Source organism: Mercenaria mercenaria, chromosome 17 (genome assembly GCF_021730395.1).
Source record: "Mercenaria mercenaria strain notata chromosome 17, MADL_Memer_1, whole genome shotgun sequence".
Taxonomy (NCBI): domain Eukaryota; kingdom Metazoa; phylum Mollusca; class Bivalvia; order Venerida; family Veneridae; genus Mercenaria; species Mercenaria mercenaria.
The window spans coordinates 53,258,685-53,270,917 of NC_069377.1; the positions used below are offsets into that span (position 1 = coordinate 53,258,685).

A 12,233-nucleotide genomic window follows, 5' to 3' on the forward strand; every position below is an offset into this window, starting at 1 on the left:
GCAGGCATATTTTTTAACATGACTGAAAACCTTCCCTCGACGATTTTGGTTGTGGGATTGTCCACAACCGTGTAAGACTTATGGCAGAACTGTTCTACGATGTCTTGCGATTCTCAGGTGTTTCATGTGAGTTGCCATTATATGTGAAGTATTCATTTAAAAATAGTCCCACTTTAATTTTGGTACCTCGCGCGTATAATTTTGTTTTTACCCATATTTGCCATAAGGCACATTTATGCATGTTTTATTTGTTAATAATCGGCCTATCATCTAATCATTTTACCTGGCTTGTTTACACCTAATAAATTACCGCGAGAAGCCAGCCGAGAAAATCAAGCCAAACTTGTAGTTTTATTACCTCCTCATGGAGAGCAGATTGAACATATCTTAAGTAAAATATAAATTATCTAATATCAGCTAATTGGTTCTTGTGATGATCTTAAAATGATCTACTGTCAGTTCTAATTGTATCTGCCAAAATCAAATTAATGAGTTATTACACTGATCTGCTGAACTGACTTGTTATCCTGAATGATCAATACTCATTTTAATGAAATTTGGTTTAGGACGCATATAAAATTTCGCTTATTTTCAGGTAATATATATAAATACCTATATGTTTGTAAAATGTGTTTTATCATCCTATAGCGAATTGGAACATTATAATCTTGATTCAGTTTATCATGCCATTTTTGTCAGATGAAAAGGCGAAGTAAAGGTTTATTGCGAAAAATAGAGATATTTTACTGCTGTTTTATGTTGCACATGAATTATCCAACTGCCTCACAGCAATATCACTTAGAGTTAATGTAAGAGTAAGACCAGTATAAAGAAAGGAAAAAGGAGAGAAGTCACTTACTACAGAACGTAAAATAACTAGAAACCCCCAAATTCATGTTTTCTACATCTTTTAAACCATATTGCCTTGTTACCTGAAATGTTTATGCCAAGCTACCAGAATACCCATATCTGCATAAAATTAATTTATTCATTTTTCGAAGGGCGTATCATCTAACAAAATGCTCAATAAAGATGAGATTGATAGCCTCATTTCTGTATCCTCCCACACCAAGGTGCATATCGCAAGATTAATTATCCGCCAAGTTCAATTTATTTGCCGCGTAACTTTTTCATTTCTCCAAAGTTTACCTACTCGAAAAATCTCACTTTTGAAACTAATTACTACAATATAAGTCCACTTCAGTTTTTTTTAAAGTAAAGCAACTGTTCGAATTCTGTTTCCTCTAGAAATTACAGCTGTAGTATATGCTAAATGATATTTATTTAATGTAAAGATCATACCTTAAGATATCAAAATCTAATATGAAAAAATCTTCCCATGCTGCAAAGATATTGCACCTTCAATTATACACATATCATAGAATATTTCCATTCAAATCTTCAGTTATATCAAAATCGCTCACCTCTTCCCACATGACCCAGTTTTGAGTATGACGTCATTTTTTCTATTATTTGACATAGTGACCTAGTTTTTGAGCTCATGTGACCCAGTTTTGAACTTGACCTAGATATTATCAAGATGACAATTCTGACCAATTTTCATGAAGATCCATTGAAAAATATGGTCTCTAGGGAGGTCACAAGGTTTTTCTATTATTTGACCTATTGACCTAGTTTTCAAAGGTACGTGACCCTGTTTTGAATTTTACCTAGATATCATCAAGGTGAACATTCTCACTAATTTTCATGAACATCTCATGAAAAATATGGCCTCTAGAGAGGTCACAAGGTTTTTCTATTTTTATACCTACTGGCCTAGTTTTTGACCGCACGTGACCCAGTTTCGAACTTGACCTAGATATCATCAAGATGAACATTCATATCAATTTTCATGAAGATCCATTAAAAAATATGGCCTCTAGAGAGGTCACAAGGTTTTAATAATTTTAGACCTACTGACCTAGTTTTTGACCGCAGTTGACCCAGTTTCGAACTTGACCTAGATATCATCAAGATGAACATTCAGGCCAACTTTCATACAGATCCCATGAAAAGTATGGCCTCTAGAGAGGTCACAAGGTTTTTTTTATTATCTGACTTACTGACCTAGTTTTTGACCGCATGTGACCCAGCTTCGAACTTAACCTAGATATCATCAAGATGAACATTCTGACCAATTTTCATGCAGATCCCATGGAAAATATGGCCTCTAGAGAGGTCACAAGGTTTTTCTATTATTTAACCTACTGACCTAGTTTTTGATGGGACGTAGCCCAGTTTCGAACTTGACCTAGATATCATCAAGATGAACATTCTGATCAATTTTCATGCAGATCCCATGAAAAAATATGGCCTTTAGATAGGTCACAAGGATTTTTTATTATTTGACCTACTGACGTAGTTTTTAACGGCACGTGACCCAGTTTCGAACTTGACTTAGATATCATCAAGATAAACATTCAGACCAACTTTCATACAGATCCCATGAAAAATATGGCCTCTAGAGAGGTCACAAGGATTTTCTATTATTTGACCTACTGACCTAGTTTTTGATGGCACGTGACCTGCTTTCGAACCTGACCTAAATATCATCAACATTAACATTCAGACCAACTTTCATACAGATCCCATGAAAAATATGGCCTCTAGAGAGGTCACAAGGTTTTTCTATTATTTGACCTACTGACCTAGTTTTTGATGGCATGTGACCCACTTTCGAACTTGACCTAGAGATCATCAAGATGAACGTTCTGACCAATTTTCATGAAGATTTCATGAAATATATGGCCTCTAGAGAGGTCACAAGGTTTTTCTATTTTTAGATCTACTGACCTAGTTTTAACCGCATGTGACCCAGTTTCGAACTTGACCTAGATATCATCAAGATGAACATTCAGACCAACTTTCATACAGATCCCATGAAAAATATGGCCTTTAGAGAGGTCACAAGGTTTTTCTATTATTTGACCTACTGACCTAGTTTTTGAAGGCACTTGACCCTGTTTCGAACTTGACCTAGATATCATCAAGGTGAATGTTCTGACTAATGTTTATGAAGATCTTTTGAAATTTATGGCCTCTAGAGAGGTCACAAGGTTTTCCTATTTTTAGACCTACTGACCTAGTTTTTGACGGCACGTGACCCAGTTTCGAACTTGACCTAGATATCATCAAGGTGAACATTCTGACAAATTTTCATGAAGATCCATTGAAATATATGGCCTCTAGAGAGGTCACAAAGTTTTTCTATTTTTAGACCTACTGACCTAGTTTTTGAGGCACGTGACCCAGTTTCGAACTTGACCTAGATATCATCAAGATGAACATTCAGACCAACTTTCATAAAGATCCCATGGAAAATGTGACCTCTAGAGTGGTCACAAGCAAAAGTTTACGGACGGACGGACGACGGACGACGGGCACCACGCGATCACAAAAGCTCACCTTGTCACTTTGTGACAGGTGAGCTAAAAAGAACAAACAAAAACCGCGTTTTTTTAATATTAAGATACACTGTCTAGTTGCCTATTTTGCTGGGCGAGTATCGTTCTTCTAACCTTAAATATTTCTTTGTTCTCCTATTTCATCTCCAATATTGCCCATACATAATGTAACCACAAAATAAAGTTAAGAAGTTTATAAATACATATAATCTTTCTCATTTCTTTATTAGCACATGATTTTATGTTGTTTGTTTTGCTTTAAATTCTACCCTATTTTTTACACATGTGTCTATGGTATTCTGTGATGCACTTTATGAATTTCTCTACTAGTATTCCTTTATTTCTTTCTGTAAATGGTCAGCATATTTCACTTCTTATCCACTCTCAATCATATTCACGTATATCTATTAATCTGTGTGATTTTGTGCAGGCTCGATAATTGATTAGAACATAGTAGTTCAAACAGAGTTATATGCCCTTGATAAATAAAATGTATTCCACTATGTTTGTACTCATCACAAATTGTGTATGCTTGTAAGACCTTAGTAAGGTTTGATTATGACTTGGATCGAATCACGTAGTCAAGAATTGACTAACGTTGGTTTATAATAAAATGGTGTGTTTCACTGTGTACCTACTGCTTCAGCCGTGAGTCCTAATTATAATCGTCAGGGGAGGTAACTATAGAGTCAAAGATTGGGACTGCCTTTTAGATATGGCGCCTGCGTTTTAATTTTGTCATCTGACAGTTCTGTTATAAGCAGGTTTCATGACCTTGGATTCCCTCTCTAAAGTCTAGTTTGTTTATTTGTGCCGGTGTAACGTTGTAAACTGACACCCATAGAATAATGACCACCGGCCATTTTTTTTATATAAAATAATGACCCCTATCTATAAATTACTGACACCCTTATAAAATAATGAAAGCCGCCCCCCCCCCCCATTTTATCTATAAAATATTGACCCCCACCTAACCTATTACAAACATACTCTTTATCAATTCAAGTCACTGTCGTATTTCTATTGCTTATATTTGTTGTTGTTGTTGTTGTTTCTGCTGCTGCTGCGTCTACAGCTGAAACAACAACAGTACATCTTAGAGGCCCCGCTAAGAAATAAACGTACATCTATTGCAAAATGAAATTTAGAAGGGTTTTCATTTGAATTATCATTGTTGTACATAAATAGAAGTATTACAGTAACAGAAGATATAACTTAAGTCATTTCAAGGTTACTATAGAAATAGAGAGAACCGATATTTAGGCTCGCAGATGATTTGGTTTTGTTTACAAACAGTGTATTATCATCTTTTATTAGTCATCTGAAATGATTCTGGTCATGTTTTCTTGATAGCAATTGAAATCATCCTTTAGAAATAAAGCAAAAGCCTCACCATACAAACTTTGGTGAGAGATTTGGCCTACGGAAAATGATTCAAATCACTTGTCACTTACAATGAATTTGCATAAGTATTTGGTTGGTGTTGCCGAGTGGTTAAGGTCGTTGACTCCTAATCCAGCGGCCCGGGTTCGATCCCGGGCGGGGTAGCTGGAACTTATGAAACACATGTTTCCCACTCAACTAGAGGAGTTCTGGTAAGCAACCCAGCGTTACTGGATTGAAACCCAGGCATCCTCGCCGCCTGAAAACTAGCTAATTCTGGCTATCTAAAAGAGAGTGTTAAACTGAATATGAATAAAATGGATATGAACAAATTTATGAAATAGAAAATAGGGGTCTTACCGTGAATTTTTTCACAAACAGCAATAACATTAAGATTTTGTAACGTTGAAACTTGTGTTACGTCGGATGACGTTTAGGCTACTTCAGTGATGCACGCGATACAAATATATGCTTCTACCGCATATTCTGAAATATTCACGGATAGAGCCCCTTTTTTAATTTCATAAACCAGTTCGGAATTTTCATAGCAAAACGACTGAGTAAGTCGTTAGTAAATTGAATCGTTTTCCGTCGACCAAATTGTCTACCGAAGCTCGTATGGTGCTGCTCTAAGATCAAAAGCATCGCGCAATTTTTAGAACAATTAATGTCCATCATAGTGACATTTTATGAAATTTCCGATTGCCAACATTGACTTATGGCATTCTGTTTCCCTTGTCAAGAGCATCCGAATGTTGTTTTTGAAATTAATCCAGCGAATAAAAAGTAAACCATTTTTACTCCAGATACTTCAATGTTTCATTAATTGTACGAAACAGCCCTTTGCTAAACAAAAAAGGAATATAAAAGATTCGAATCGTACAAAATGAAGGAGAGGTGTCCTTGTATATGAATACCAAATATCAGGGCAATATGGTAACTTTACTTTTCGACCATTATTACGTCGACCGACGTCAAAGAAGACTGGTAAGCCACCTTATTTCACTCTATTCTTCGAATTGCGGTGGCATAACAACGCATCTTAAAAACCAGCTATCCCGGTTGAGGCTGAATTACGCATCCTCTTTTAATATTACCACTTTTGTGAGCCTAGATGGCGCAATGGTAGCGCCCAAAGGAATAATTTTTCGCCGTATCAAACCTTTGCCAATAGAAACAGATGACCTAATGGAAAGGAGATACGTAAAGGAATCCTTTTGAACTTGTAACCGCTGCAACTTTCAAGGTACACGGTAGAACATACTTAGAACATAGATCACGAAACTCCTGCTTTAAAAGGTGCATGACTTTTTGTTTAGAACATGTTTTAGATCTAAATCTTTTTGTTACCTATAAAAGTTTCATGCTTCAAGTATTTCAATAGGAAATTCCAAGATTTTTCCAAGATTCCTTAACAGTATCTTTAATTTAGTACCTTTTACAGCCTCGTTACTTTGTGACATCGCATTATATGCAAGGTATAACGTATAATTTATGTTACGCATACATGTAACTAATTATTAATTTACCTTCTGTACAATGTAGTGTAAGCATTCTGTAACTTATAATAATGGTGATTTTGTCCGAAATTTTAGAGGAAACATCATTTTGTTATTGCATCCTACATGTTGCACTTATTTCGTAATAGCATGGGCTCGCGGGCTCATTACGAAAAATGCTGTTGACGGTAAAATAGTTCATTTTCTGGAGCGCAAGATTGTAAAAAGGCAACATAAACGTGGAAAAGCACAATGTTTTATACTACCCCATGAAAGTGATGTCAAATACCCTCAACCTTCATTATGTCACCTATATATCACTCATATATACCTCCAAAAATAGGCGAAACTGGTATGAGGTAGCCCAGTGGTTTTATTAGCTATCACGTTCCTCGTCAATATAAGTTATTCAAATTTCAGTATATTGTTGAAGAGACACCCTTCTTTGGATTTTGGGTATTTTTGTTATTTTTCAGGCGTTTTTAAGTAGAAAAAGTCATCAAGTATATCAATATAATGCATAAAATATGCAAATCGGTTGTTGGGAAGTCCCACGTTTTATGACCTGTGACGCCAATGACAATAAGATGTTGTTTAAATTTCAGTATAATATTGAAATATAATCATTCCCCTGGTGGTTTGGGTGATTTTTGTCACTTTTCAAGAGCTTTTAAGTTACACGTATTGAGCAATTATTATACCCCTTTATAACAGTCAAAGCCATTGCGCAATATGTTAACTAAGTTTCTGTTACGATACCCGTCACGATTTATATATAAAGTTGTAATGTGTTTTTTAAAGAAACCAGGGAAGCCAGGACCTCTTCTTAGAAAAAAACAAGGGCTGCAGTTGAATGACAGCCATATCTCCCGCCGATGCCATTTGAAAAAAGGGCCATAACTCCAGAACGGGTTGTGCAAATCTAAGATTTGTTTCTTCCTCCACAACTTAACATTAATAGTAGTATTTCCTGAAAGTTTGAATCGATTCAGTCCTATAATCAATGAATAATGATATATGTAAGAAAAAAAAGTAATAAAGGGCCATAACTCCCGAACAGGTGGAGCAAATCCAATTTTTTTTTCTTCCTGCAAAACTAAGCATAAGAAGTAGTAATCCCAGAAAGTTTGAATAATTTCCGCCCGATAATGAATGAGGAGTTGCGGTCACAAAAATGCACGGACGCATGCACGGACGGATGTCATTACCATATTCTCCTCCGATGCCTATCGATGGGGGATAATTATGTTGTAAGTGTACCTTAGATGGGTTAGGGTAAGGGTTAGGGTTTGGGTTAGGGGTCGTTATTCTATAGGGGTCACAATTCTGTATGAGGGTCACTTTTCTACGTGTGGGGGAGTCATAATATTATGACCGGGGAGTCACTATTCTATATAAAATAATGACCGGGAGGTCATTATTCTATATTGGTGTCATTATTTTATGAGAGTCAGTTTACAACGTTACACCGGCATTGTTTGTCATTAAAGGGTAGTCCGTTATTTTAATTGGGGACCATATGCCGCTTTTCATGGGATTGCGCTCTAGTGTATCATTGAAGGTTCCCTGTACACCGTTTGAACACCTCTGTGGATGTCTCAGTTGTGTGTTTGGTACTTGTAAAATATGCAGACGTTTAATTCTGCTCAACACGGGACTAGAGGGCGTGTACGGTAGCATGCATTTCCGCTACCGTCTGTGAACTGTACCAATCAAACCAAACCCGCAACATTTTCATTTTATCGTGTTAGGCGACCCGTGGGTATCCTCTAACACAACTTTTGTGAAGTAGAAAATAAGAAAAAAAATGAAGCATATAATGCTTTTTTTTTTTTGAAAAAAAAAAAGCGTTTTCACGCAGGAAAGTTTTCAACTCAAACGGACAGGAAAATAATATTGAAAAACAAAGAAAAAAAAAAGAAAAAAAAAAGAAGATGTAAATAAATCTCATAAAAAGTCAATGTTTAAAATTTATATACGGTAAGTTTGTGAGACACAATTTCGACTTAGCAACAAAGATAACGGATCGACGGATAACGCAATATCTTCAATCAGTATTTGCCAATTTGCCCGGCATTATTGGTTAAATTAACAGGTCGGAGCTATGCATTACATGTAGAAATTTCTTCTACTTAAGTAAAAGGGTCTACTGATGTCTAGAAGAAAAGTTGCTCACTACACGTAAATTAGGGGCACGGTTTTTCAGTTCATACTGAGCGTGTTCGTCTAAACTAGGTGAAATTTGCAAGTTTTGCAATTCTCACCTCTAAGAATAAAGAAATAAAGAATAATATAAAGTTCTGCACGTACACGTATGAAATATCAACCCTCTATTTCAAGCATGTAAACACGTAAAATAAAACGAACAACAGGAACAACTGATAATAGTTATTTCTACATTCTACATTGTATAATGAAAATCCAGAATCTGGCTGAAAGTTAATATGAATATGAAATATATCATATACAAATGTATAACATAAATCATAATATGAGCCGTGCCATGGGAAAACCAACATAGTGGCTTTGCGACCAGCCTGGATCCAGACCAGCCTGCGCGTCTGGGCAGTCTGGTCAGGATCCATGCTGTTCGTTTTTAAAGCCTACTGCAATTAAAGAAACCGTTAGCGAACAGCATGGATCCTGACCAGACTGTGCGGATGCACAGGCTGCTCAGGATCCATGCTGGTCGCAAAGCCACTATGTTGGTTTTCTCATGGCTTGGCTCATATAAACATAAATGAAGATAAATCTAATTGTAAATACGTGACACTAACATCTAAGTAAAGTATTCCATTTTGATAATATACTGAATGTAAATGATATAAAAAATAAACATGAGAACTATTGTCATATAATGCTTTGGCACATATATAAGACATTTAATGCAGCTTACATTTCCAAGTATAAAATTAACGTATGAAATATATATATATTTGATGTACAAAACCGTTTAAAAACAATACATTACACTTCAGAATGTTTAGTTTCAACAGAAATTTCTTAGACAGTAACCTTATGATATATTGCTGCAGACTGTTTTTTTTTAAATTTATTAATATTATTATTATTTTGATTTCGCTATAAAAATATCAAGCAAGCTGTGAACATTAAATCATCATTTTAACACGAGCCAATTATTTTCATATCATAACAGCCTCTTTGTTATCATCTTAATTGTTTAGTTTTTTTACTTCTTTATTTCATGTTAAAATTAAACAAAGAACCATTTATAACACGAACAAAAAACTCATTCAACCTTTGACTTATGTGTGATGTGAATTTGAAAAGAATGACAATCACATTGATAGACTTAATCTAATTCATAGTAGAATGTTTTTGACATGTTTTATTTATTCATCAACATACATACTTTGAACACATTTATTTTATCTGAAATTTGATTCGTAAAATCAATAGTAGCCGAAAATGAAATACAGCTCTTTTCTACAAATCTCATACCCGTCCATTTTATTCTTAAAATGCAATAACTCAGGGAGAAATGTTTCAAATAAATGGCATTTGTTATGCATTAAAAACAATGGTAGCATGAAACATATTTAGCAAAAAACGAAAAGCACACCAACTGAATATGTCATTTCCGTTTTAATGCTGAATTTCTTCATTTCACGATCTGCACAGTTGTGTTTTTCTGATGTTTGTATTCTTGTTTTCTCATTATCCTCAATAACTTGTTATGCTTCAAAGTACCTGAAAAACACAACATATGAACCCTTATCATGCTGGACACGATTAATTTTGCCTTTGCGACCAATGTAGATCTTGATCAGCCTGCATATCCGTGCAGTCTGATCAAAATCTGCACTGTTCGCCATTCAGTCAGTATCTTTTTGGTTTTTGGTAAGCACCATGGTACTGTCCATTATAGAAATTTAGCAAAGTAAGGGTTAAAGATATCTAAAATGATATAACAACACTAAACAGAGAAAAAGTCTAATAAGTCCACTGAGTAAATGCTAAAAAATCGAAGGTTTTGTGTGAAACAGTGCACCTCGTGCATTTCACAAAAGTTGCAGCCGTTTCGCACTAAGCCCTCGAAATGTTTCACATCATATTATGTCCTCCATATAAGCTACAGCTTTTATGTAAAATGCACTAAATTATAATGTTCTTCTCATCTTTTTTTGAGATGAAGAAAACGGAGTGTTTCAATCATAAATATTTTATAGAAAATAACTGAAACTAACATGCATCAAAGACGCTTTTAAACAAAAAAAAAAAAGATCCAAAACGATTGTTTATTACTACCTCATTCGGCATATCATTAGATACAGCATGTTTTCAAAATGTCTCCAAAAACCTTCTAGTGTTGAAACATCTTAACGCCTCGGCGCACATTCTTATAACAAAAATAGACAAGGTGATTGATGTCATTATATGATATCTTTTGATATTTTTTAGGTGTAATGTTTCATCTGACAATTTATATGATACGTAAGTGGAGGGATACACTCTAACTGGTTTTGAAATTGCAAGTCACTTGCATAATACGTATAGTGTTATGAGGACATCGCCATCAAGATTTCAAACCACTGATGCTCATTAATCTTTAACCTGCTGGCGGCAAGTGCTTTTACCTTTGCATCCAGTGCAGACCTAGATCAGCCTGCATGGCCGTGGTCTGCACTGTTCGCTATTCAGTCAGTAAATTTTCAGTGAACATCCCTTGAATAAGAAGTGGTACTGCCAAAACTGAATGATGGACTAGTCCATTTTAGAAATTTAGCAAGGTAAAGTTTAATTGCGATTCGGAACCCCGACTTCGTTAAAGGCTGTTGTTTATGAGATAAAGCTACTCAGCCGGCCTGGCCAGATATATCACATTTGTTTTTTCTAAAGTCCTTTGCTCTAGACCTGTATAGGCACTGTTACAATTTATACAAAACATCCTTATCAAACACTCTGAGTTTGATCAGCAATTATTATTATTTAAATCTGTAAAAAGATCATTTATAAGCAATGACCGCAACCAGGCAACATTATAACAGACTCGGTTTGATTGGCTCTGTTTATGAGAGGTAAAGAAATGTGCAACACCCCTCACGCCCTACAGCACCGGCAAGCGGAACTCTTATAATAATAAAAATGAGTGCGCTCCATAATCCCAAAGAAACAGAATGTATAACAACACTGAGTTCAAGTACGGGGAGACATTTTACAGCCGCCACACGGCACTTAAAGACTACTGTTGTGATAGTTAACATAATCGTTGAAAAGAATTGAAGTACAGTTTTTATAACCAACGTCATCATCGCATGCTTTACTTGGAGAATTGAACGGATGTTATGTCAGAACGCAGACGGACTTCAAAATTATAAGGTAATGGACCCGTAATGACAATCGGCAATTTCCGTTCGTGTACGTATCTTCCGACTGCGATTTCGGCACCCCTCGGTCATAACAGAAAATTGATTTTCATAACAACCGGGGAATGCCAGAGAACACGGAAACGAACGAAAAATGCCGATTGTCATAACGGAAATGATAAACATTGTGATACACTGGCTGACTCATTGTTCTACATTATGTGAAAATAAAATAAAGATACCTTAGAAGTGTAACTGAAAAACATATAAACATCAGCGGAGCAGATATCATCACACTTGGTAACGATCCTGAAAATAATAATAATCATTATTTATACTGGAAATTTTCACGTTAAGTCACTTTTTCCTTCCTTAAAGAAGTTTTGATAGTTTACTTACTTAACGTAAGTCACTATTCATCTTTGGTAAGTTATGTCATTAAGAACTTAAAATATATGAAATTATACAAAAATACAAGTAAGTTAACACTGTTTTAGTAAAGATGTACCGCACTCTAGTTAATAAACTTACCATATTGCCAAGTTTATTATAAGAAGACATAGTGTAAAAATACAACAGATACTAGCAATGTGTACACGAGCAAATTGATACAAGTGTTC

General features: G+C 35.3%; 1 protein-coding gene across 5 annotated transcripts in view; it reads right to left on the reverse strand.

Moving 5' to 3' along the window:
* Positions 1-8,659: 8,659 nt before the first annotated feature.
* Positions 8,660-12,233, reverse strand: part of LOC128550079 (fibrillin-2-like) — an 81,756-nt gene continuing 78,182 nt past the window's right edge. For all 5 annotated transcript variants that reach the window (XM_053528191.1, XM_053528192.1, XM_053528190.1 and 2 more), the window contains 2 exons: positions 11,856-11,922; positions 8,660-9,997 (listed from right to left, as the gene is read on the reverse strand). In XM_053528191.1, coding sequence (XP_053384166.1) covers positions 9,982-9,997; positions 11,856-11,922 — 83 coding nt within the window. In that variant the 3' untranslated portion in view covers positions 8,660-9,981. The remainder of the gene's footprint in view (positions 9,998-11,855; positions 11,923-12,233) is intronic.